General features: G+C 44.8%; 1 protein-coding gene across 1 annotated transcript; it reads right to left on the reverse strand.

Moving 5' to 3' along the window:
- Positions 1 to 291: 291 nt before the first annotated feature.
- Positions 292 to 25,051, reverse strand: SLC29A3 (solute carrier family 29 member 3). The gene is made up of 6 exons (XM_075257431.1): positions 24,969 to 25,051; positions 23,232 to 23,512; positions 15,943 to 16,025; positions 11,095 to 11,321; positions 3,916 to 4,078; positions 292 to 1,063 (listed from the first exon to the last, which is right to left on the reverse strand). Coding segments are annotated over exons 1-6 (1,380 nt in total). The 5' UTR covers positions 24,970 to 25,051; the 3' UTR covers positions 292 to 438.
- Between the last annotated feature and the right edge of the window lie 1,621 nt (positions 25,052 to 26,672).

Genomic DNA, 26,672 nt, shown 5'->3' on the forward strand with positions numbered 1-26,672 from the left:
TCTCAGAAACCCCTTTCAGGATAAGGCCTCACATAGTGATTTGCAGCAGAAAAAAAAAACCACATATCGTTTTTTTCCACAGCAGTTTACACAGAACGTTGAGCAGAATTTTACCTAAACAGAAAACGCCATTGTTTCCATAGATATACTTGACATGCTGAGATTTTCAAAAATGAGTGTTTTTGAAAATGCAGCATTTTTGCTGCAGATTTATTTTTCTGCAAGGTGTGGATGGGATTAACCAGATCCTCATCCACTTTGCATGTAATGTAAAACGCTACGTTTTGTTTGCAGTGTGTGGTCCCGGCCACAAAAAGTGGTAAGAATTCTCGGTCATGCCTACAAGGATTAGATCCTTACATAAAGCAAATCCATTTTAAAAAAATTCTTAAAAGTCACTATTAATATATTAAAACATTGGTCCATATTAAAAACAGGTCAAATTAAGTGAACAAGAGATGAGAAAGCTGAGCCTATGGCTAAGCCCAATCCTAAGAAGAATGACATTACTATTGCAGTGCCCTCGCTCAATTCCTTGGGAACCACCTTAGGCCCGTACACCATCGCCAGTGTACCCAAGTAACCATTACTGAGTCCCAGCAGAGTGATAAAGATGACCGGATAGATATCACTCTGGAAGAAGACTTGGTATATATGTTTTCTGGGCTGGTAATTGCAGAACATAAACAGGGGAATAAAAAAAGTTCGGAGGAAAATCAGTGTTGGAAGGATCTTGCTGTCAGGCCCCGGGCTCTGGATCCACGTTGTGATCTGCCGTCCGCTCCAGTCAGCAAAGTTATAGACAAGGAAACAGGTCATAGGAGTGAAATACTTATTGTTCCATACACTACCTGAATGTTTCTCAACAGACTCAATGCCAGCAGAGATGGTCGGGAAGATGATGATACTGATAAAAAATGTGTAAAATAAGCAGGCGGCCAATATTTTAACTTTCTTCAAGATAGGAAGGATGGGTGGAGAGTTGGTCTTCAAAGAAGTGCTCACTATCTCCTCAGATCCTTCAGCTTGGTTTGGTCTTTCTTCATTGACAGTCAAGTAATAGCTTAAAAAAATACAAGACAGAAATGTTATTATAGCATAGCCTAAAAACATGTAAAGCCCCGTTCACACGGGGTGCGGAATGGCGGATTTTGGTCCTGATTGTGACGCGGGAAGCTGCATCAGAATAGGACCAAAATGCGCCTGCCACGACTTCCGACAGTCGTGGCTTCCCGCTCCGGAGTAGGCCCAAAAGAATAGTCCCAGTCTGGAAGGTGCTGCCGCGAGGCTGAATCAGTCGAGGAATCCGCCGGAAGAAAGGGCAGCTCACTTCTTTTTTTCGTGAGCGGGAACATACCACTCATGGAAAAAAGTAAGCTAGCGGTCTACATAGAACACTATGGTGAGGGGGCGGATTATGACGTGGATTCAGCGCCAAAATCTGCCCTCTCTTGCCCCGTGTGAACGGGGCCTAAATGCAGACAGCGTAGCAAAAAGCTTCACCTAATTCTTATTTTTATTTCATTTTTGCACCAGGCTGAACAAGTATATTGTAAAGTGAACTATTTTTGTGAACCAGTCAAGATTCACATTTTGGGCGCTGTTCCTCGTGTAGCTTGAGATTTCGGTAGGAAGGAGCGATGAGTCGGAGACGGGTTAGGTTAGTTTAACTATTTTCTTAGGTTTGGATGTAATCTTCTGATTTCAAAAATTGAAATGATAAGATTTCACTATAGCATTTTCTTCTGTCTCCCATTCAATTCAATGCAAGGCGCAATCCGCCTAAAGATAGGTCATGTTTTTTTTTTTTAACTAGCCAAAAAAAATATCTGACGCCCATTGAAATGAATGGAAGACTTGGGAGCAACACTCCAGGGTATTGCTGTCATACTGTCCTCTGTGGACACACCTGAAGTATAAACCGAAAACTGGCCTAAGACTTGAGAATGAGCCAAATATATAGAATCTTCAGAAGATAAGAGGTGCACTGCCACCTACTGGCAGGAAAACAGAACTACATTGGGTCACTTAGTACAGCTTGCCGATAAAACATTTATAAACCATCTTTACCAAATGGCCTGAAGAAAAATCCAGCCGAGTGGGAATTTCTTCTTGGGAATATTTTCTTGAAACTGACATAAGATTAATGAAGGAATACAAAATACTATTTCCTATCTAATGACTGTGATTCTCTGAAACATATACTAGGGTGACTAGACATGACACATAAAAACTAGTTCCTTGTCCTAGAAGATCTATTGCAAAAGAGATAGTAAGGTCTGTGACGTACATCTTGAATCCTGTAAAAACAGAATCCACAATGTGTATGTGAACAGATGTTAAAGGGATCATTAAAACACAATTTTTTCTCCCTAACATGTAGGAATAGCCTTAAGAAAGGCTATTCTTCTCCTACCTTTTCGGTGTCTTCTCCACGTCGCCGTTCTGTAGAAATCCCGGTTTTCTTCGATATGCAAATGAGTTATCTCACAGCACTGGGGGTGTCCCCAATGCTGCGAGAAAACTCTCCAGGGCCGCCTCCATCTTCTTCAGGAACGTCCTCTTCACGCGTCTTCTTCCAGCGCAGGTGGTCAAACTTGTAGGCCTCGGCAGAGCCGACTGCTCATACCCACAGGCCACAAGAAAATGGCCGCTTACTTACTGTACAGTAAGTAAGCATCCATTTTCTTGTGGCCGGCGGGCATGCGCAGTCTGCTTCGCCCAAGGCCTAGAAGTTTGAAGCCACTGCCGAAAGAAGACCCATTCCTGAAGAAGATGGAGGCGGCGCGGGAGAGTTCTCTTGCAGCATTGAGGATGCCCCCAGTGCTGTTTGAGCACTGAGGACCGCCCCCAGTGCTGCGAGAGAACTTATTTTCATACCGACGAAAATAGGGATTTCTACCGAACGGCAGCGCGGAGAAGACATCTAAAGGTAGGAGAAGAATAGCCTTTCTTAAGGCTATTCCTACGTGTTAGGGAGAAAAAAAAATGAGTTTTAATTATAGGATCCCTTTAAGAGGCCCTTCATGCAGCTGGTACGCAAGGCTATCTTCACATCTGCGTCAGAGTCTCTGATGGAGACTCTACTGAAGATCAACAGAGGAAAAAGTCTTGCACGGAAGATTTTCCTTCCACAGTTTTCAGAATAGTCAATGGGGTCCTCCGGGTTCTGTGTGTGATCAGCATCTTAGAAGTCAGCCTCTCCGTAGTCCTAGTCCTCCAACAGAGGCGGCGCTAGTGTGCAATTAGCATACGGGTGATGGGAGTTTGACTTCCACTGATCTGATCCTAACATGACAGTATTAAGACTTAGGAGAACTGTTCATCACTATGAATGAATAAAAGATGTTCAAACCTGTAAAATAGCAGACGGTGGCTACATTTGTGCAATGGTGTCACAATCACAGAAGTATTTTTTGCTGAGATTTTACTTAAAGTTTCTTAGTAGTGGCATTAGCCCATGTGACAAGAAAGCTGGCTCAGAGGATACTTATTGAGTAACACTCCTTAGTCATCTGTCTGGTAGGAGATTCATAGGTCCTTACTTCTCTTTTGGTTTCTTAAGGAACAAGTGTGAGCTAAATTTTGTCCTAAGTAACCTGAGGTCGAAACTCTTAAGTTTCACCCTGTGGTTTTTAGGTTTTGTTTTTTTTTCAAAATTACTCTAAGCGTTAAATCTTGACCAGCGTTATCGGCATTTACAGCAGAATTCTGTTACTGCGATTCAACTATAAGGGCCACAAATATTTTTGGACCTCCTAGTACTGACTTGAGTCTATACACTTTTAGCACCAGTGATCAATGTGACATCGGCAATCAATCACAGCCTTCATTCCAATATAGAAACACCAGACACCCATCAAAACCTATATCCCCCACCTGATAGAAGAATGATAGAATACACTGAAGTCTTACCTGGAATACTCTATCCTTGGAAGGATCAAATACACAGCAATGCATAAAAGAAGGAAGACATCGGCAGTAAGGAAATAAGCGAGAGCACTATCTGTAACATTGGATGCAATAGACAGGTCCAAAATGGCTGCCAAAGCGCTGATGGTACCTCCCATCGCCTGACCTGTAGGTAAAGGAATAAAGAAGAATGGATTGTACGGTCTTTCCATGGATTATTTTGTTGAGTAATACACAATCACAGGCCCCAGCAGTGACCTCAGTCATCAAGCAGAAAAGGACCAAGTGAGGATTCCGAGAGAGGTGAGTATCAGTGTTTATTTTTAGTCATTTCCTCTGGACCTCCACTTATTATATTCTCGGGTCTGAGGAGACCCCAGAGTATAATAATATCACTGGCTAGGGGGCCAGTGTGGAGCATATACTACTTGTGGGGGCCAATGTGGATCATATAATACTGGGCCACTGTGGAGCATATAATACTGTGTGGGGGCCAGTGTGGAGCATATAATACTGTGTAGTGGCTACTGTGAAGCATATAATACTGTGTGTGGGGCAATGTGGAATATATAATAATGTGTGGGGCCACTGCAGAAAATATAATGCAGTGTGGGGGCCACTATGGTGCATATAATACAGTGTGGGGGTTACTATGGTGCATATAATACTGTGTGGGGGCCACTATGGTTCATATAATACAGTGTAGTGGCTACTGTGAAGCATATAATACTGTGTGGGGGGGGCAATGTGGAGTATATAATAACGTGTGGGGCCACTGCAGAAAATATAATGCAGTGTGGGGGCCACTATGGTGCATATAATACTGTGTGAGGACCACTATGGTGCATATAATACAGTGTGGGGGCTACTATGGAGCATATAATACTGTGTGGGGGCACAGTTCTGTTTCTCTGTAGAGACTCTGCCAGGCTCAGCTACCTTTAAGGTGAACAGGAGCAGAGTTGCAGTAATTCCTTACACATAGAATCTGCATCTGACTCAGTTTTCTGTGTTTGTTCAGGTGCCAGGGACCACAGGGAGCAGCTGATGGTGGAAGTTCCAGGTATCCTGGTATCATGACCCCACAATCTAGCTATCCTAAGGATTAGTTATCACTATCCATAAACCATAGCACCCGTTTAAACCTGGATAATGTTTTTGACACATGGTGTAACACATTAATGACTACAAGTTCCCTTTTTTGATAAATCTGTCACAGCACGCTTCACTGCTATTAGCTTTCACACTTACTAAAATGTCACCAAGTTTACTATGCCTGGGTAAGTGCAGAATAAAGGTGATATTTCTGCATTGCACATTGCATCTCTAACATCGGGAGCAAATGGTTAAAAATTTGTCAGGCTGCAAATTATCAAGGATTTGGAGTAAAATGTGCCACAAAGGGATAAATACGTTGCTCAGTGAGGACCTTTGTGTTTCAGTTTCTCACCACTTTTGAGATATTTGTTTCTTCTATTAAACAGGAACATTTTGTTCATATCCAGAGGCTGAAGCCTGTACGTGATGAATATTTCTGAGAATTTGCTACATTATTTGCTAGATTTGTAGAGAAGTTGATACAATATTTGCAATAAGTCTTTTTTTTTAAAAACAAAAAAAACATTTGCATCAAAATTACATGTGAGGCTAGGTTCACATTTGGATTTTGCTGTGCATTCTATGTAGAAACACACCAAAATCCATATGCAGACCTAACCAAAAAAATCAAATCTGTGATTTATTTGACATGCTGTGGATCTTCTTTTTTGGACTACATATATATACGATTTTCAAAAACCCATTCACATGCATTGTACTATTTTGGCTGCAAATCTGCACCATATACCCATTGCCTGAGAATTCAGTCTGAATCTGCAGCACAAGTCTTACTCCAGATCTTTGGCATGCTACAGGGTGACATGACTTTCCATTATATAATGATTATTCTTTATTTACATACAACCAGAAAAACTGTGTACCATCTTTCACTATTGCCGCTAAATGGCAGACGTCAAGTTACATTTTCGACATAATTGACATTCCAGATGCCAAGCTGCACCCAAATAGCTGGTAGATGCCAAGTTATATTTGCAACGTAATTGACATTCTGCAAATCCAAAACTCTTCTAATATTTTTGCTCTAGAAATTTGAAAGTCTTCAAAACCCCTTCTGCATGTATTGTAGCGTGATTTGCAACGTTAAATCTACCCGTAACACCCATGACTTGAGAATCCAGGTAGAACCAGTGGGACAAATCTATGTATATATATATATATATATATATATATATATATATATATATACACATACATACACACAGATGCACAACATTCCGTTATACAGTGATATTGCTTTATTTAAAGTGATTCTACCATTAAAATCAATTTTTTTCTCGTTGACACGTAGGAATAGCCTTAAGAAAGGCTATTCTTCTTCTACCTTTAGATGTCTTCTCCGCGCCGCCATTCGGTAGAAATCACGGTTTTCTTTGGTATGCAAATGAGTTCTCTCGCAGCACTGGGGGCAGGCCCCAGCGCTCAAACAGCACTGGAGGTGTCCCCAATGCTGCGAGAGAACTCTCCAGCGCCGCCTCCACCTTCTTCAGGAACGTCCTTTTCACGCGTCTTCTTCTGGCGCTGAGTGTCAAGCTTCTAGGCCTCAGGCAGAGCCAACATTTTCTTGTGGCCTGTGGGCATGCGCAGTCAGCTCTGCCCTAGGCCTGAAGCCTAGAAGTTTGACCGCCCGTGCTGGAAGAAGAGGCGTGAAGAGGCCGTTCCTGAAGAAGGTGGAGGCGGCGCTGTAGAGTTCTCTCGCAGCACTGGGGACACCTCCAGTGCTGTTTGAGTGCTGGGGCCCGCCCCAGAACGGCAAGAGAACTCATTTGCATACCACCGAAAACCCGGATTTCTACCAAACGGCGGCGCGGAGAAGACATCTAAAGGTGGGAGAAGAATAGCCTTTCTTAAGGCTATTCCTACGTGTCAACGATAAAAAATTCGATTTTAATGGTAGAATCCCTTTAAATAAACCTGGAAAAACCATGTAACGTCTTTCATGATGGGAAACCCACCCGAATAAATGGTATATGCCAAGTTACATCTATAAAACAGTCCTGACGGCTCTCCTCACTCCGGGATATCATTACTATGGGATGTGACCCGCAGTTCAGTCATTTTAAGTGTTGGGGGAAAGACCCAGCACAGCAATAATATACTTCACACCCCAGGGATTTTTAACAAATGCAATTCCTATTTACCTTGTGGTATTATCCTAAGGTCCGTACCGAGTACATCTTATTATATGCATGAACAGACCGACCACCAGACACATATGGATCATGGATATTTATATGACTGTCAACATAGAAATGGCTCTGTTTTCCAGGGGATTTCTTTTTTGCAGTCATTAAAAAAAATATATATAAATATTCACGACATGGGGCAACTCTGAAGTGTGCCAAAAATCTCAAGCAAATGCATTAAAATGTCCCGTTTCTATCCTGCGGGAGACATTTACAAATAATAAGTAACGTAAGTGTCTGTTCACTTGACAAATGCTGAGTGAGAAAGGAAAGCGCAGAACAAAACAGCGGCATAGAAAATCCTGCAGGGGACTCATCATTCATAGAAATGTATGACGAACTTATCAAATATGCAAATGAGACCGATCCCAGAAATGTCTATGTCATTAGTAAAGCACATAGAGGACGGCAAGGACATACATGTCAATGGCTCAGTACCATTCCCAGATAGGCTTCGCATGTCAAAGATTTCATGTGAGGGGCTTTACCTACGGGCTTTATGCTGCGATATATATGTGTGTATATAATATATATATATATAGATAGATGTCTTCTCCGGGCCGCCGCTCGGTAGAAATCCTGGTTTTCGTCAGTATGCAAATGAGTTTTCTCACAGCACTGGAGGCGGTCCTCAGTGCTCAAACAGCACTGGGGGGGGGGTTCCCAATGCTGCAAGAGAACTCTCCAGCGCAGCCTCCATCTTTGTCTGGAATGGCCTCTCTTTGCTTCTTCTTCCGTCACTGGGTTCAAAGTTCCAGGCCTCAGGCCAAGTCGACAGCACATGCCTGCCGGCCACAAGAGAATGGCCGCTTACACACTAAGTGTAAGCGGCCATTTTCTTGTGGCCGACGGGCATGCGCAGTTTGAACCCAACGCCAAAAGAAGATGCGAAGAGAGGCCGTTCCAGATGAAGATGGAGACGGCGCTAGAGAGTTCTCTCGCAGCATTGGGGACACCCCCTGTGCTGTTTCAATGCCAAGGACCGCCCCCAGTGCTGCGAGATAACTCATTTGCATGCCAACGAAAACCGGGATTTCTACTGAACAGCGGCCCGGAGAAGACATCTAAAGGTAGGAGAAGAATAGCCAGCCAAAGCAATATTTAGATTCATATGGCTGCTGTCAATCCCTACAAAAATTGAGTATCATGTGTTCTAGCTGTAGCTAAAATCCACTCCTTTTCTCATTCCATGCATTAAAGTGATCACTGATAACTGCCTCAGGTCACTATAAAGAGACGCTACTACTAGATATCAACAAATAACAGGGGGTCAAAAAGTGGAGCCGGGTGTAGAATGTAAATTATATCCAGCTCCTACATGCACCCTCGGCTTTGTAGGGCCCTATTTTCGGCATTGGTTTAAGATGTTTAAACCGTATGCCATATCTGCCTCTGCAATCCTATTAAAGATTAAAAAAAAGTCTCTACGCGTTTCCCACTGTAGTAGGCTTTACATCACAAGTATCGGCGTCCACCACCAGGGCAGCGAGAACTGCAGTTTTCACCGCATTCATCATTTTTTTGGGGGTCTTTATCTACTTACCTGATTATGTTACACTCTCTTGAGTCCTGTGTCTCTGTGTTAGGTTTAGTGCAGGGCTAAAAAGCTGATTCCCCTGCAAAGTAATTGCTTGCAGATCAATAGTGTATCTATAGACTGGTCTGTTAGCTTTGGCTACTGGGGGTAATTATCTCCTTTCACTCTGTTAGATACGCTATTTGAATATACTTAAAGCTTTTTATCTGAGTGTCTCTATCTTAATCCCCTACTGATCTATCAAGGCAGTTCAAGGGTGTGTATCCGTATTTAACTCCTTGATCCTCAGTACAATGGGCCGTATGCAGTAACCCCTAAATCTGAGGACAATTATTCTAATACCTCACAGTTATGACATCACTATATATGCGTGGCTTTTAATAAATCTTAATAAAGTTAGAATTTTTAATTTCACTATTTTTGCCATTTTTGGATATAGTCTAATTAGGCCTACTCGTGAGTTTAGTCTCCAATCATGGCATTACACTGCATAAACCCTATAATGTGACACATTTCTTCTGAAGACCACAAGTAAACCTTTCCTACCATACACATACTCGGGGATGTTCGCCGTGCTTTAAGGCCTACTGAACATTACAATAAAATAGCACGGGCGGCAAAAGGTCACGAGAAACGCGACCGCAGCTGCTCTAAACTGCAAAATACCAATAAACGTGGTAACAAACGTCCTGCTAAAGTTATCGCTTCAATAATATTTCAACCACTCAAGCTACAGGTCTGTGCCCAAAAGACTAAATCTCAGCAATGTCTCGTGTCCTAGTAATACTCAGCGGACAGACGGGGTTAGTATAACGCTATCTCCAAGATGAAAGGCTATGGGTACTCAAGAAAACATTTCTCTAGGTTTCTTTACCAGTTTTACTTCCTCATAATAATTCTCTGCTGAAGGACCAAAACTGCACAAAGGGCAAAACTAAAAATCGCTAACGTCATTGTGACAAAGCTCTGAGTAACGGGTATTATGTATGTAGACAAGTTGTGGTCAGTATCATTCAGGAACTCTGTACCCTCTAATAAAAGAGAATGACTCTTTTTATATATACATACTTCTCTTAAAGGGATCCTATCATTGGATACCCTTTTTTACTAACACGTAGGAATAACCTTAAGAAAGGCTATTTCTCTCCTAGTTTTAGATGTCTTCTGCGTGCCTTCGTTTGATAGAAATCCCAGTTTTCGTCGGTATGCAAATGAGTTCTCTCACAGCAATGAGTGACGGGCCCCAGCGCTCAAACAGCACTGGGGCAACCACAATGCTGCGAGAGAACTCTCCAGCGCCACCTCCATCTTCTTCTGGAACGCCCTCTCCCTGTGTCGTCTTCGTCCTGGGTTTCAATCTTCTATGCATGCACAGTCGACTCTGCCATCGGGCCTTGGGCAGAGCCAACTGTGCATGCACACGGCCACAAGAAAATGGCCGCTTACACCAGCTTATTGTGTACGTGGCCACAAGAAGATGGCCGCTTACACAGCTTACTGTGTAAGCAGCCATTTTATTGTGGCCGCTGGCATGCGGAGTTCCTTACACAGCTTACTGTGTAAGCGGCTATTTTATTGTGGCCGCTGTAATGCGCAGCTGGCTCTGCCTGAGGCCCGATGGCAGAGTTGACTGCGCATGCCTAGAAGATTGAAACCCAGGACAGAAATAGACACGGAGACGGGCCGTTCCAGACGAAGATGGAGGCGTCGCTGGAGATTTCTTTTGCAGCATTGGAGGCGCGCCCAGTGCTGCGAGAGAACTCATTTGCATACCGAAGAAAACCGGGATTTCTACCGAACGGTGGAGAAGACATCTCAAGGTTGGAGAAGAATAGCCTTTCTTAAGCCTATTCCTACGTGTTAGTCAGAAAAAAAGGGTATCCAATGATAGGATAACTTTAAAAGTTTCTTATATTCCCACTTTACAAAGTGATGACATCGTAATAGAATATACTATCACTTCATAATCAGTAGGAATTCACACCCCCAATGATTCTGGATATTAAGGAAGTGAAGTGCCGGCGTATCACTGCAACCCCTTCTGTATTTTCACCTGTTGTGCAGGGAACTGGAGTGCATGACTGCCAGTCACTTGAATAGTCGATGCGCTTAACCCCTTGGTGTTCGGCCGCTTACACGCATACCTATGGCGGAGAGGTATTCGATTGAATACTACTCGCTCATCTCTAGCTATTATTATACACGGGCTCTCTCCTGGGCTCTTGCGCAACGTCCTGCTGTCTTTGGGTCTTCTGACTAATGTCAGGGACCACTGATATCAATTGTCAATGCATGTGAAGGATTAGAGTAACTCGTTAATCCTGCATATCGATATGGATTTACCTGATATTAATGACTGAGAGTGTTTCATTGGGAAACGTCCGGTTACACCAAAAACGCTGGCTGTGAGGACGTTTGATGCTCCGCTAAGAATGGCCACACATATCAAAGTGAGAGCAAAGAATTCCTGAGTCCAGAATGAAGTGTCTACTTTCACCAGCACCGTGATGAAGATAAAGATGAGCAGCATGACGACTAGTGAGGACAGGACTCTGGTTTGGGATGAAATCCTAAAAGCAAAAAACAGAGGAACATGTATTTACTTGTATGGAAATAAACCTCAACAAATAGGCATACAAAGCGGGTCAGAGCGACACATGGCCTTCCCCAAAGACAATCAGTCAAAATCAGACACGGGGACCCTCAACCCTTATTTCTATGAAACTAGGGAGCGATAGAAATGACCACCTGTAGATATGGATATACAGATCTATCTTGCACATAGCAAATCTGACGTGTATTTAGTTCAGGATCCGCGCCAAAAATCTGAGACTGACACTTGTGTTTCTGCAATGGATGTGCAGGTTTGTGTGTCAGAGGGCCCAGGTTGATGAGAGTGATCTTAGCCGGACTAATCTGCCTGGTTTTCTGTGTAGAAATCGATGGGAATAAGTAGTGTTAAATCTTGTCACTACAACACAGACAAAAATTAGTGCGAAAATTTTCTGTAGCATGTGACTAAGGAGGCTAAAAATCCATTTGTATGCATAGAATGTAGAACGTCATCGGCTCAGGTGCGGATTTCAGCAAGGAATTTGCACCAAAATCTGTTAAAGGGGCTATACCACTCGATTTTCACTATTTTAGATAAACATATGAATGAATAACCTGTAAAAAGGCTATTTAGGTCCTGTTAATCATTTATTAAAAGACCCCCCCCCTGTTTTAATGATATATCTTATAAAAGTATATGTAAATGAGATCTTCCGTGCACCGTGGGCATTCCCGTCCCCTCACGTCATACTCTGTTCACGCCCTCCTCTCTTGGTTCTTCTATGTAAGTCCCACCTCCTGCTTTAGATTTACCGCCTCAAACTGTCTCTTCCCTGCTAGTGGAACAGGACCTGTGATGTCGTCACTACTGCTCTGTGATTGGCTTGTCCCTGCTAGTGGAACAGGACCTGTGATGACGTCACTACTGCTCTGTGATTGGCTTGTCCCTGCTAGTGGAAAAAGACCTGTGATGACGTCACTACAAGGTCCTTCATCATCATCTACGTAGTGATCTATGATAGACACAGGGAGCTGCAGCCCCTGCTCTGCATAGATCACTAGGTAGAAGACGACGAAGGACTTTGTAGTGACGTCATCACAGGTCCTGTTCCACTAGCAGGGACAAGCCAATCACAGAGCAGTAGTGACGTCATCACAGGTCCTGTTCCACTAGCAGGGAAGAGGCACTTGCAGCTGGTGAATCGAAAGCAGGAGGAGGACTTACATAAAAGAACCAAGAGAGGAGGGCATGAACAGAGTATGACGTGGAGGGGTGTACTCATTTACATATATGTTTAAAAGGTAATTCATTAAAATGGAGTGGGGGGTCTTTTAACAAATGATTAGCAGGACTTGAATAGCCTTTTTAAAGGCTATTCAGGCATATGTTTATCTAAAACAGCGAAAATCCAGTGATAGAGCCCCTTTAAATCTGACACTCCGGGATCAAGTGCACCGGCTGTTCCAACATCAAATTTGGACACCGACTTGTATCATTATTTCGGGTTTCTCTTTTTGACTGTCTGGACTGTTGGGAAGAAGCACTCTCCTACCTGCGAGCTGCCATTAAGTGAAGAGTTAAATGGTAATGTAATTTCCATAGCTCTCCTGTGAGTCAGCGCTTGCCTCGGCACAAAATGACACTTCCATCATTTTAATGACAGCCAATTATAGCAAGTAAATAAGGACTACTCTTTCTTATAATGTTGTTTATATTTCCGGGTGCAGAATACAACTTTAGGCCAAATCTTGATTTGCTGCTTTGCTACGATGACACTGAGACTAAGTGTTATTTTAAGCCCCCTCCTTCCACTTCTGGGTTCGATACCCATTTTAAGAGGTTTATTCCAGTGACAGGCGCTTGATGTTAATAACCTCAGCTCAGGGGATGCAGATCCAGGTCTAAGTGCATTGCCGTGTCTACCATCAGTGGAGATAATGAGCTGTCTGTGAGCTCCGATACAAGGAAAGATGGGGGACTTACCAAAATGGCAAAATAGGGAAATAAACCACATAAATAAAACAAGATGAAACTTTTCTTCTACTTTATAATTTGGTGATAAACATCTCACTTATTTTCAATCCGCTGTCGGGATCCACCTACGTCCGAGATTCCCAAACTAATGTCCTTCTAAAGATCTTTTCTACTTTTTAGTACAAATAAAAATTCCACCTCCTGTTTCTCTCATTTTATCTCTGATGCGTATACTAGGGTACTAAACCAAACACAGACCAGTCGAATAAAGAGAAGACCCTTTATATACAGGTTGAGCTTTAAAGGGATCCTATTATTAAAATGCAAAGGCTATTCTTCTCCTACCTTTAGATGTCTTCTCCGCGCCGCCGTTCAGTTGAAATCCCGGTTTTCTTTGGCATGCAAATGAGTTTTCTCGCAGCACTGAGTACGTCCCCAATGCTGCAAGAGAAATCTCCAACGACGCCTCTATCTTCTGGAACAGCCTCTTCACGCATCTTCTTCCGACGCTGAGGGTCAAACTTCTACACATGCGCAAGTCGGTTCTGCCATCAGGCTTCGGGCAGAGCCGGCTGCACATGCGGGTGGCCTTTTTTTTGTGGCCGCTTAAGGGAGCATGTGTAGAACACTCCTATAGTTCAATGGACTTCAGAGTGTACTGCGCATGCTCGCGGGCAGAGTCAACTTGTGCATGCGTAGAAGTTTAACCCCCAGCGTCGGAAGAAGACGCGTGAAGAGGCCGTTGCAGAAGAAGATACAGGCGTCGCTGAGTTCTCTCACAGCAGCACTGAGGATGACCCAGTGCTGTTTGAGCGCTGGGGCCCGCCCGCAGTGCTGCGAGAGAACTCATTTGCATACCAAAGAAAACCGGGATTTCTACCGAACAGCGGCGCGGAGAAGACATCTAAAGGTAGAAGAAGAATACCCTTTCTTAAGGCTATTCCTACGTGTTAGTCAGAAAAAATTGCATTTTAATGATAGGATCCCTTTAACATTCAGGCTTTTTGCGTAACAACTAATTACTTTTTTTTTCATAAACACACAATGTAGAAAATAGTAGAACAAAGACAACCTATGTAATATACTTTTGTAAAGAAATTCACCTGTTTATTCATTTATTTGCCTCCTTCTACTTCTGATTAAATCTGTAAATAGAAGGCTATGGAGAGGGGAGAGGAATAACTCCTCAAAGCAAAGAGACTTGTGGACTGTAGAGAGACTGTTCTCTCTCACAAGACAGCTGGGTTATCAGTAATTATTATCCAGCCTTAAAGAAATGACTCTGTATAATTCTGTAGACTGCCTCATTTCTATGGCTCTCTTCTCTTCCTCTCTCTATAGATTTCACTGTAACCTGACAATGATTGTGTATGGAGTATGAACAGAAACCACTAAAGGTAAGAAGAGAGGACAAAAGTAATCCTTAAAGGGATTCTACCATTAAAATCACATTTTTTGTTGTTCACACGTAGTTATAGCCTTACGAAAGGCTATTCTTCTCCTAGATGTCTTCTCCGCGCCGCCGTTCAGTAGAAATACGGGTTTTCTTCGGTATGCAAATGAGTTCTCTTGCAGCAGTGGGGGTGTCCCCAATGCTGCGAGAGAACTGTCCAGCGCCACCTCCATCTTCTTCTGGAACGCCCTCTCCCTGTGTCTTCTTCGTCCTGGGTTTCTATCTTCTAGACATGCACAGTCAACTCTGCCATCGGGCCTTGGGCAGAGCCAACTGTGCATACACACGGCCACAAGAAAATGGCCGCTTACACAAGCTTATTGTGTAAGTGGCCACAAGAAGATGGCCGCTTACACAGCTTACTCTGTAAGCAGCCATTTTCTTGTGGCTGCTGGCATTCGCAGTTCCTTACACAGCTTACTGTGTAAGCGGCCATTTTATTGTGGCCGCTGTAATGCGCAGTTGGCTCTGCCTGAGGTCCGATGGCAGAGTTGACTACGCATGCCTAGAAGATTGAAACCCGGGACGGAAGAAGACGCGGAGATGGGCCGTTCCAGACAAAGATGGAGGTGTCGCTGGAGAGAACTCATTTGCATACCGAAGAAAAAAAACGCGCTGAAACAGAACTGGGGAGGTCCGAAATGCAGAGAGAGAACTCTCCAGCGCCGCATCCATCTTCTTCAGGATCGGCCTCTTCAGGCGTGTTCTTCCGGAGCTGGGTTCAAACTTCTAGGCCTCGGGCAGAGCAGACTAGAAGTTTTCGCATGCCCACAGGCCACAACAAAATGGCTGCTTACACAGCTGTGTAAGCGGCCATTTTTCTTGTGGCCACAGGCATGCGCAGTCTGCTCTGCCCGAGGCCTAGAAGTTTGAACCCAGCTCTGGAAGAACACGCGTGAAGAGGCCGATCCTGAAGAAGATGGAGGCAGTGATGGAGAGTTCTCTCGCGGCATTGGAGACGCCCCCAGTGCTACAAGAGAACTCATTTGCATACAGACGAAAAACGGGATTTATACCGAACAACAGCACGGAGAAGACATCTAAAGGTAGGAGACGAATAGCCTTTCTTAAGACTATTCCTATTGAGTTTTAATGATAGGATCCCTTTAAGACACCGACGCTTTTCTTTAATGAAGTATATGACGTAAAAAACATTTTAAAAAATTAAATCAAGTAATACAATGCCGGATCCTTCTCATTTAGACTTTACCTGTTTACAAGGTAGAAATTCAGTATGAGACATGGCACTGATGGTACTGCTGAGGCAATGGAAAAGTAGCTTTCAAAGTAGTCCTGGAAGATAAAGGTTAAGAAATGTGATGTTAGACATTGACATTTTACTATTACGAAAGCACAGTCAGCAATTTGTGTCAGTAGGAGTTTATATATAAGTAGGCATATCTGTCCTCCATAATACAGACTGAAAGAGCCCGAGCTGAGAAATGTAGTCTTTCCCAGAAATCTCCAATTCTCATCAATTCATATCTAACCTTGACAGAATAGTTGTTTGCTGATAAAGTCCAGTCTGTTATTTCTCTATGTAAACACACCGATAACACTGAGTCCGTTCTCCAGAAGCATGTGAATGTTATTTGATCTGCATTTATATTAGATTTCTAGTAATTATAATAAGTATTGTGATACTTTAAAGTGTCCTGTTCAGCAAGCTGGGGGGAGGCGGCTTTGAATGTTTGATAAGGAATACAGGAAGAAAAAGAGACAGCAGGCAAAGCTGCTAAAAGAGGGAGATGGGGAAAACCCCTTTAAAGACCTGTACACGATACAACTACTGTCAACTATTTCGGCAGTCCCCTCTAGTCTGTTTGCTGGCCAACGATGACACAACACACATGGGCATATGTCCTCAGTAGCCAATCACTGGCCTCAGCAGTCTTATGATGTTGCATTACCAGTGAGGGCAGTGATGGGCTATAAACATCTATGTAGGCTAGTAAATAGAGACCGGTAGGGAACGTACAAGTGGTGGTCCGAGTATAGGGTTTTTCTAATCATATAGCATTCACTTCTCGAGTAATATAAAATAGAAAAAATTCCTTTAAGGCTGGCCACTTGTGAACCAGTAATAATTAAAGGGGTTTCCGTCTCTCTTTTTAAACTGAGGTGTAAAAATACAAGCTATCTGGTAATGTTTGTGCCGTATGTAAATGCTATAGACAATCACTGGATGAGAAATGATTCCCTGAACAGCGCATCACCACTTGTATAGGCGGAATATCAAAAAAGACCCAAATGGAAACTGCAAATATACAGTGTTTCTTGTTTTTTTTTTATTTAAAGGGATCCTATCATTAAAACTCAATTTTTTGTCCTTAAAACGTAGGAATAGCCTTAAGAAAGGCTATTCTTCTCCTAACTTTAGATGTCTTCTCCACACTGCCATTTGGTAGAAATCCCGGTTTTCTATGGTATGCAAATGAGTTCTCTCGAAGCACTGGGGCGGTCCCCAGCACTCAAACAGCACTGGGGCATCCCCAATGCTGCGAGACAACTCTCCAGCACCGCCTCCATCCTCTTCAGGAATGGGGTCCTCACGTGTCTTCTTCCGGGGGTTGGCTTCAAACTTCTAGGCCTTGGGCAGCCAACTGCGCATGCCCGCCAGCCACAAGAAAATGGCCGCTTACAATACTGTGTAGGCGGCCATTTTCTTGTGGCTGGCGGGCATGCGCATTCGGCTTTGCCCTAGGCCTAAAAGTTTGAATGCAGCTCTGAAAGAAGACGCAAAGAGAGCCCGTTCCTAAGAAGATGGAGGCGGCGCTAGAGAGTTCCCTCGCAGCATTGTGGACGCCCCCAGTGCTGTTTGAGTGCTGGGTCCCACCCCCAGTGCTGTGAGAGAACTCATTTGCATACCAGCGGAAACCGGGATTTATACCAATTGGCGGCGTGGAGAAGACATCTAAAGGTAGGAAACGAATAGCCTTTCATGAGGCTATTACTACGTGTTAGGGACAAAAAAAAATTTGTTTTAATGATAGGAATCCTTTAATCCTCTGCGGGGGTTAAATATAGGAACTGAAACACCCCTTTAACTTGGTTATTAAAGGTATTCATTAACAATTATCATCATCAATATGAGAATAACAAATCTGTCCTAACCAAAAGGAATGTGTTCCAATGGTCATGAATTGTAGTTCTTATGATCCACAAGATGAAACACTTTAGAAGTCCCAATTTAGGAACCGGTTTTAACACCCACACACCCTGTAAGTGATAACAATAGAGCGCTACGGAACATGACCTAAGATGTTGTGTACAACCGTAATTTACATGACACAATGGCAACCTGGTTTTGGAGACTTGCTAGACCTGTTTTAATAAACTACTGGAGGAACAAAATAAAAAAGCAAGCTTGGCAATGCAAGACCTTCAATTCTGAAAGATTTAGTAGCCACATATTTATGAACGTGGAAGCCACCTTTCTCCTTGGTCAGGTCAAGATCAGTTGCTGTTGTAAAGTGACCTGTTGTAACAACTTCCACATCTAGAGGAAATACAATTATAACCGGCATTCTCTGTATTCGATGTTTATGTAGCTCCTTTATTTTACTGCAGCACGTTCTGTCCCAGCCGTGGAGTTCTGGACTGCTCTTGTGGAAAATACAAATGGTCCTAGCTTTGCTCTACCGGAGCGTTCGCATCCCTTCACGATGTACGGCTGAAATAGTTAGTCATGGGAAATAAGATATACTTCTCAAGGTTACCTTTAATATGGTTTAATACACTGTAGCTGTACTGAGCAAACAGAACATCTGTATAAAGGAACGTCATCGAGCAAAGTGACTAAAGAAAACGTTATCCAAACAAAAGTGTGATAATTGTAACAAACCAAACTTTAGAATTTAAAGGGATTCTATCATTAAAATCACATTTTTTCTCGATGACACGCAGAAATAGCCTTGAGAAAGACTATTCTTCTCCTACCTTTAGATGTCTTCTCCACGCCGCCATTCAGTAGAAATCACGGTTTTGGTCTGTATGCAAATGAGTTCTCTCGCAGCACTGGGGGCGTCCCCAATGTTGCGAGAGAACTCTCCAGCGCCACCTCTATCTTCTTCAGAGTCGGCCTCTTCACGCGTCGTCTTCTTTCGGAGCTGGGTTCAAACTTCTAGGCCTAGGGCAGAGCAGACTGCACATGCCTGTGGCCACAAGAAAAATGGACGTTTACACAGCTGTGTAAGCAGCCATTTTCTTGTGGCCTGTGGACATGTGAAAACTTCTAGTCTGTTCTGCCCGAGGCCTAGAAGTTTGAACCCAGTTCCAGAAGACGACGCGTGAAGAAGCTGATCCGGAAGAAAATGGAGGCGGTGCTGGAGAGTTCTCTCGTAGCATTGGGGACACCCCAGTTCTGTTTGTGTGCTAGGGACCGCCCCCAGTGCTGCGAGAAATCTCATCTGCATACCGACAAAAACTGGTATTTCTACAGTACGACAGCGCAGATAACACATATAAAGGTAAGAGAAGAATAGTCTTTCTTAAGCATATTGGTACATGTGATCGAGAAAAAAATTTGATTTTAATGATAGAATCCCTTTAAGGTACTACAAAACTTACATAACATTGGTCTACAGATTCCCAGCAAAGCTCTCCATCCATAACAGTGTTGTGGAGACTCTGAATAAAGTATCAATCGAACATGCGCCTTACCACTTGATTCCTTGTGTTGAGGACTAATGGAGATAACTTCAAGACAGTACTCAGCTATCTTTGTCAATCCAAAAAATTATGAATGCTGCGGCACTGAACATGAATGACTAGGGGGTCTCCCAATTGTCCAAAAATCCAGGACTGATCACTTCTCCTATGGACAATTGATGACTATTCATTGTGGAAATACACTTTTAGGCTGGGTTTACATGGTGCGTTTTAATAGGGTGCATGCGCACATGTGGGTACCAACGATCACACAATTATACTGTGATCATTGGTGGCCATGGCCCGAGGGGCTTCAAGTGTCTCCAGCTACCACTATGTGAGCCTGTACTCTTATGGCCCCTTCATACGGTGTAAGTGCGCCGCTCATTTAGACACGTATACACGTGTCCGAGCGCGGCGCTTCAAAACAGAGCCCATTGATTTCAATGGGAAGCGTGCGTATTTGCCGATATACGCGCGCTTCCCATTGAAATTAATGGGCTCTGTTTTGAAGTGCCGCGCTCGGACACGGGTATACATGTCTAAATGAGTGGCACGCTTACGCCGTGTGAAGGGGCCCTTAGGGTAAGTTCACATGGAGTTTTTTCCACCTAAGGTCCCGGACCAAAAAACGGGTAGCCGCAACTGAATGCCGATGCACTGCACCGGCATCCGGTCGCGCACTCTGCTCCGGATTAGGCCCAATGAATGGGCCTAATCTGGAGGAGGGAGTGTCTTCAGGCCGAATCGCGACGCGAATCAGCCTGAAGAATGAGCATCTCGCTTTTTTTTCTGGGAACCGGGACAATGATCATGTATTTTCATAGTCCTGTGCATAGGGTCATGAGCTCAGAGCAAAACTCAGGAAAGGTCCTACTCCTGCATGTTTTGTGACCTGTCCTCAATGCTATCAATAAATAGGCCTGTCGAAGCACGGGCAGCACACAGATGTCATCCATGCCATTTATTCCTACCCTGGATACAAGAACACATTCTTGTGCAGGTTACCTTAGGGCTAGTTCACAATGAGCACAGGACCGCGTATTTTGCTCCTGCATGTCGGGTTTTTCTGTCCGCTTGAGAAGTCGGACATCTTCACTTGCGGACAGGGAAGGACGGGCACATAGTGCAAAAGAACGCACCCGATGCCCATTTAAGTGAATGACAGGTGTCACGGACACAGCTAGTGTCCGCTCCTAATGTCCGTGACAAATTTTGAGCGGACACTACCTGTCGGACACCGACGGTAGTGTGAACGCTCCCTTAGAGTACAGGTTACTGAACCTTTGTCTGATGTCGATTTCCTATCCCATTGTTCTCACCATGATCTCAGTCTCTCTTTCATGATCTGTATAAGTACTGTTAGATATTGTAATTTGTGGTAAACATACATCTTTGTACATGGGGGAATGAGACCACCACTACATGCAGGCCCATAGTCTTTCACTGTATGGGAGGAGAAATTGGAGTCTCTTCAGCTTCAAGAAAATCAAATCTTATCTGAAATGTCATTATTTTTCCCTGAAACTGACAATTCTTTACAATAGGATGACCTTCGAAAGCAGCGGCATTGTGACAAGTGATGAGCAAAGCATTTGGCCTGACTCAGCAATCTATAGACAATCTGAAATTTGAGGAAATTGCATAGGACTGCAGATTATGTGAAAGGCACATGAGTCTTGTGCCTGTACTGCTGTATAGACCAACTACTACAGCATGTATTCTCAGCAGGGGGTCTTTTCAGACCCCCAAGTATATTGATCAGAGGCCCGGGAGAGGTAAGGGAACCAAAAAAACAAACAACTGTGTTGCTCACCTCTCCGGGCTCCAGACAGGCTTCGGGCCTAGTTGTGTGACTTCTCTGACTTCACATGACTGGGGCATGCGTCCCAGGTCATGTGACGTTCTGGACGTCCTCCCCTGGGCCTCCAATTATTATACTCTGGGGTCATGGTTGTCCACTATGGGGCCTCAACACTGTGTGCAGGGGCCACTATGGTGCATAATACTGTGTGCAGGAGCCACTATGGGGCATAATACTGTGTGCAGGGGTCACTATTGGGGTTAATACTGTGTGCAGGGGCCACTATGGTGCATAATACTGTGTGCAGGGGCCACTATGGGGCATAATACTGTGTGCAGGAGCCACTATGGGGGATAATACTGTGTGCAGGGGCCACTGTGGGGCATAATACTGTGTGCAGTGGCCTCTATGGGGCACAATACTGTGTGCAGGGGCCACTGTGGGGCATAATACTGTGTGCAGGGGCCACTATGGGGCATAATACTGTGTGCAGGAGCCACTATGGGGGATAATACTGTGTGCAGGGGCCACTATTGGGGTTAATACTGTGTGCAGGGGCCACTATGGTGCATAATACTGTGTGCAGGGGCCACTGTGGGGCATAATACTGTGTGCAGGGGCCTCTATGGGGCACAATACTGTGTGCAGGGGCCACAATACTGTGTGCAGGGGCCACTATGGGGGCACAATACTGTGTGCAGGGGCCACTATGGGGGATAATACTGTGTGCAGGGGCCACTATTGGGGTTAATACTGTGTGCAGGGGCCACTATGGTGCATAATACTGTGTGCAGGGGCCACTGTGGGGCATAATACTGTGTGCAGGGGCCATTATGGGGGACAATACTGTGTGCAGGGGCCACTATGGGGCACAATACTGTGTGCGGGGGCCACTATGGGGCACAATACTGTGTGCAGGGGCCACTATGGGGCACAATACTGTGTGCAGGGGCCACTATGAGGCATACTACTGTGTGCAGCGGCCACTATGGGGCATAATTCTGTGTGCAGCGGCCACTATGGGGCATAATTCTGTGTACAGGGGCCACTATGGGGCATAATTCTGTGTGCAGGGGCCACTATGGGGCGTAATACTGTGCTCAGGGGCCAATATGGGGTATAATATTGTGTGCAGGAATGTGATGTGGGGGTGAGAGGGGGTCGGTGAGTTGGTTGGTTGGGGGGGATATATACAAAAGTTAGCCACGGGGCCCCGCCATTCCTAGTTACACCACTGCTTGAAAGAGTGACTGATGCAGATAAAGCACCCTGCATTTGCATCCACCTACACTCACTGCAATGTAAAAAACAAGATGGAAGCTTTCTTCAATCTGATTTGTTTACATTTCAGAAATAAGAACACTTTAGTCTTGTTTTTTTACACTACTGTGAATGGATACAGATGCAGTCGGAGGTCTGAATAAAGTGAGAGAGTGGCCGCGTCATTCACTGCACATTAGCATGTCTACGCTATAAGTAGGGATGTGTCAGCGATGGCGCAATTATCTCAATGCAAAGACAAAATACCTTTTATTCAATTTCAACACAGGTGACGCTCAGATGTGTTTTTCATCCTGGCCCCATGCACACGGCTGTAATTTGTAATTATCAGTGTCCAAGTCATAGAAATGAGCACAAAATATGAAGCAGCTCCTATACCTGTTCATTTCTGAGGCTCAGTCCATTCATTCAAGTGTATGGCTCTGTGAAAAACACAGATGGCACACGGATGCCAACCCATATGCCATCCTTTCCACTTTTACAGACCTGTACATTGCCTAAATACGTGCGCATAGAGCCTAGAGACACGTTCAGGTTCTGAGTAATGCAGGTTTTGAAGACGAAACTGGGTGTGGATCAAAAAGGGTGAGAACATATAAGGAGCTGATGGCAATGTAAGTCTTCTCCTTCATCAATCCACGCTTAGCTGTTCCAAAAACTGCACCAACATGCATGTGCCCTTGCTCTAACAGATTACCCCGTCTCCTGTAATTCAAGATTATATTATCTCTGGTGTCACACAACAAAAACTCAACCATACTCACTCCCAAGTCTGAAGCATCAGGACCCTCTACCACCGGGAGATCCGAACAGTTCCTGAGCTTGTAGATCCAATAGTGTTTTGCTGTACAAATAAAATTCCAGGGGAGCGTGGAGCCCACTCCCAGTATAAAAAATATAATATAGGTCCCATTATAGTGGTCCACTGGTTTACGAGCATAATAATTGTTTATCGGATGCTCCCCTAAGAGAGATTCCTCTTCATCCGAACTGGTGTCCGGCGGCCCATAGAGAGAGTTTGTGCTGCGTGTAGGGTCCTCGGACACTGCAAGATAAATATACAAGAGAAATTACATCACAGGGAGTATTCTTACAAATGTCAGTACAAAGAAATACTGAAGAAGCTTCAAGAAAAAAGAAAAAATTCAAATTGTATTAAAGGGATCCTATCATTAAAATTCTATTTTGCTGCCTACCACAAAGGGATAGCTTTAAGAAAGACTATTCTTCTCCTACCTTTAGATATCTTTCTGTGCCGCCGTTCGGTAGAAATCCCGGTTTTTGTCGGTATACAAATGAGTTCTCCCGCAGCACTGGGGACGTCCCTAATGCTGCGGGAGAACTCTCCAGTGTCGCCTCCATCTTCTTCAGGAACGGCCTCTTCAAGCGTCTTCTTCCAGCGCGGGCGGTCAAACTTCTAGGCCTCGGACAGAGCCGACTGCAAATGCCCGCGGCCACAAGAAAAATGGCTGCTTACACAGTAAGTGGCCATTTTCTTGTGGCCTGTGGGCATGCACAGTCAGCTCTGCCCTAATCCTGAAGCCTAGAAGTCTGACACAGGGAGAGGCCGTTCCTGAAGAAGATGGAGGTGGCGCTGGACAGAACTCATTTACATACTGACAAAAATGGGATTTCTACAAAACGGCAGCGCAGAGAAGACATCTAAAGGTAGAAGAAGAATAGTCTTTCTTAAGGCTATTCCTACGTGTCAATGAGAAAAAATACGATTTTAATGTACAATCCCTTCAAAAGCAGCAAGTTTCTGGTGTATGTGTGTAAATTTGAGCCCCAATTTTCACTATGTTTGTTGATGAGGCCTCCTGTATACTGAGCCTTGGTCGCTGCTGTGGCTTGCCTGGTCCTCTGCCAGTCTCACACCATCAGAGATGCCCATGTAGAGACCAGTGGTGGACCAGGCAAGCGCTACCAGGGAGGAGACATTATGTTGCCCGTCACATCGCTTTAGAAAATGTAACAAGTGATGGAGAAGCCACAAATGTTTCCACCAATCTGACACATCACTTACAAGATATTCTGCCAAATCTACAACAGGACGCACTGGTATCTAATGCAACATGGCGACACTGACCATGACCAAAGACCGCAGAGTCGCTCTGCCATTCCGTCACTGATATAATTTAGTCGCATTGTGATCAGAAGGGCTCTGCTCAATTGTTTGGTAACTAGAAGTCACAGTCACATGTATATGCCAACAGTCGCAACTGATGAAGGAGTTGCGGAGGGACGCGGCGATCTTTGGTAGCTAGTGGTGTATGGCTGCCTGACCAGACCTGCTGGACATAGAGATCTGCCCCTATAGCCACACACGACTATAGATACTATACAGCTCCTCTATTGTATAATGAGAAACTCTCCACTCTCACAATAGTGATGCTGGGCAGAGCTGTCAGATGGAATACACACGCAGCGTTACCGCACCGACCCCATAATACATAGGCCCCAGTACACACTGTCTGCACTGATAACGCACGGCTACTTACTGGTTTATAGGACTCATATATCCGGGGCCGGTGCTCGCTGTGACGGTTCTGCTGCTGCTCACCGGGCTCACATCACCTCCTCCTTCCTGTTGTGCTCTGTCTCTGGGCGGGGAGGAGGCGGCCCGGGGCGGCCCAAACTACAGCACGTGACCCGCAGGAAGCCGCCATGTCAGCCGGCTCTAGCTCACGTGACCAGCAGCTGACCGGCCGCGGGGCTGAGCACACACAGGCAGCCCCGAGCTTGTCCTGTATGTTACCATGGAAAGTACCTGGCTGCATGTGACAGGATGCAAACGTGAGGGGGACTGGTCAGCATGTGTGCCCCATGTCAGCTGTGCATGCTCTGTGCTGTCCTTGCTACTTTCCTGATATATATACATATACACACACACTACCTACTAGACACACTACTACACACTAGATTTTCGTGTTTTTAGCTAAAGATATGCCTGTATAGGCATAGAAAGCCCCTCCTCCACGTTTTTTTAATTACAGTGGAAATCAATATGCAAATAGGCTCCAGTGTGCACCCCCTTGCGTCATATGCCCACTGCTTCCTCCAATCCCTCCTCCTCCTGCTTATTCACCACCTCCACCGTCGGCGGTTTCTATTGAAGTCACGCACGTGCGCAGTAGGGCTCCCCTCCGGTGCACGCTCCAGCGCCATTTTCCCGTAGAGAACATTGTGAACTGGTGCTGGAGCATGTGCCGGAGGGAGCGCTACTGCGCACGCGCGTGACTACAATAGAAACCGCCGCCGATGGAGGCGGTGAAGAAGCAGGAGGAGGGGGGCTTGGAGGCTGCGGTGGGCGTCCAGAGGGTATGAACGCCCACCATGCACCCTGGAGCCGATTTGCATATTGTTTTCCATGATAATTAACAAAAATGGGAGGGTCTTTCTACAAATGATTAGCAGCACCTGAATAGCCTTTTTAGAGCCTATTCAGGAATATCTTTAACTAAAAACACGAAAATCTAGTGATGGAGCCCCTTTAAGGATGTAGAGATAGTCCTGTCAATGCCACATTCAGCGCCCTCTATGGTGGCTTTGTATGGCGTCCTAAATGGCTAACATCGACCTGCAGTGAGAGATGACAAAGGGAGGGGCGCTGGTAGGGCTAATCCTTATAAATTCGGGAGGATCACAGAGACGCTCTGGTGCTGGATAGACAGAGGTTGTATAGAGATCTCTTCCCATCCCAATGTGACTGCTCTGACGTGAGACCAGTCCTGTCCTGAGGTTGTTTGTAGGACTGAGAAAGTGCTTTCTGGCTTGTAGGGTGGACACACTATTGAGGGAGAGATGTTCCCTGTGACCCTGCTACTGAGGAATACTCTGGAAGACTTGGGGCAACACGGTGGCTCAGTGGTTAGCACTGCAGCCTTGCAGTGCTGGAGTCCTGGGTTCAAATCCCACCAGAAACAACATCTGCAAGGAGTTTGTATGTTTCTCCCCATTTCCCGCCCATTCTACAAAGACATACTGATATGGAAAAAAAAAAAATACTTTGAAAGACTTTCTACTATGGGCTTTAGTGGCCATTGGGCACTGCTTCAAATCTCCATCCTGTGGATTCCCTTCCTGCACACTGTAAAGTGTATGGACACCCAGCTATTAGATTACAAGTGTTGCTACAGGCAGCAGCCTATTGTATAGACCTACACAGGGATTGTGCTCTGTTAAGAGACTGTTCTGTTGCCGTA

This window comes from Leptodactylus fuscus, chromosome 10, assembly GCF_031893055.1.
Source record: "Leptodactylus fuscus isolate aLepFus1 chromosome 10, aLepFus1.hap2, whole genome shotgun sequence".
In the NCBI taxonomy this organism is placed as follows: Eukaryota; Metazoa; Chordata; class Amphibia; order Anura; family Leptodactylidae; genus Leptodactylus; species Leptodactylus fuscus.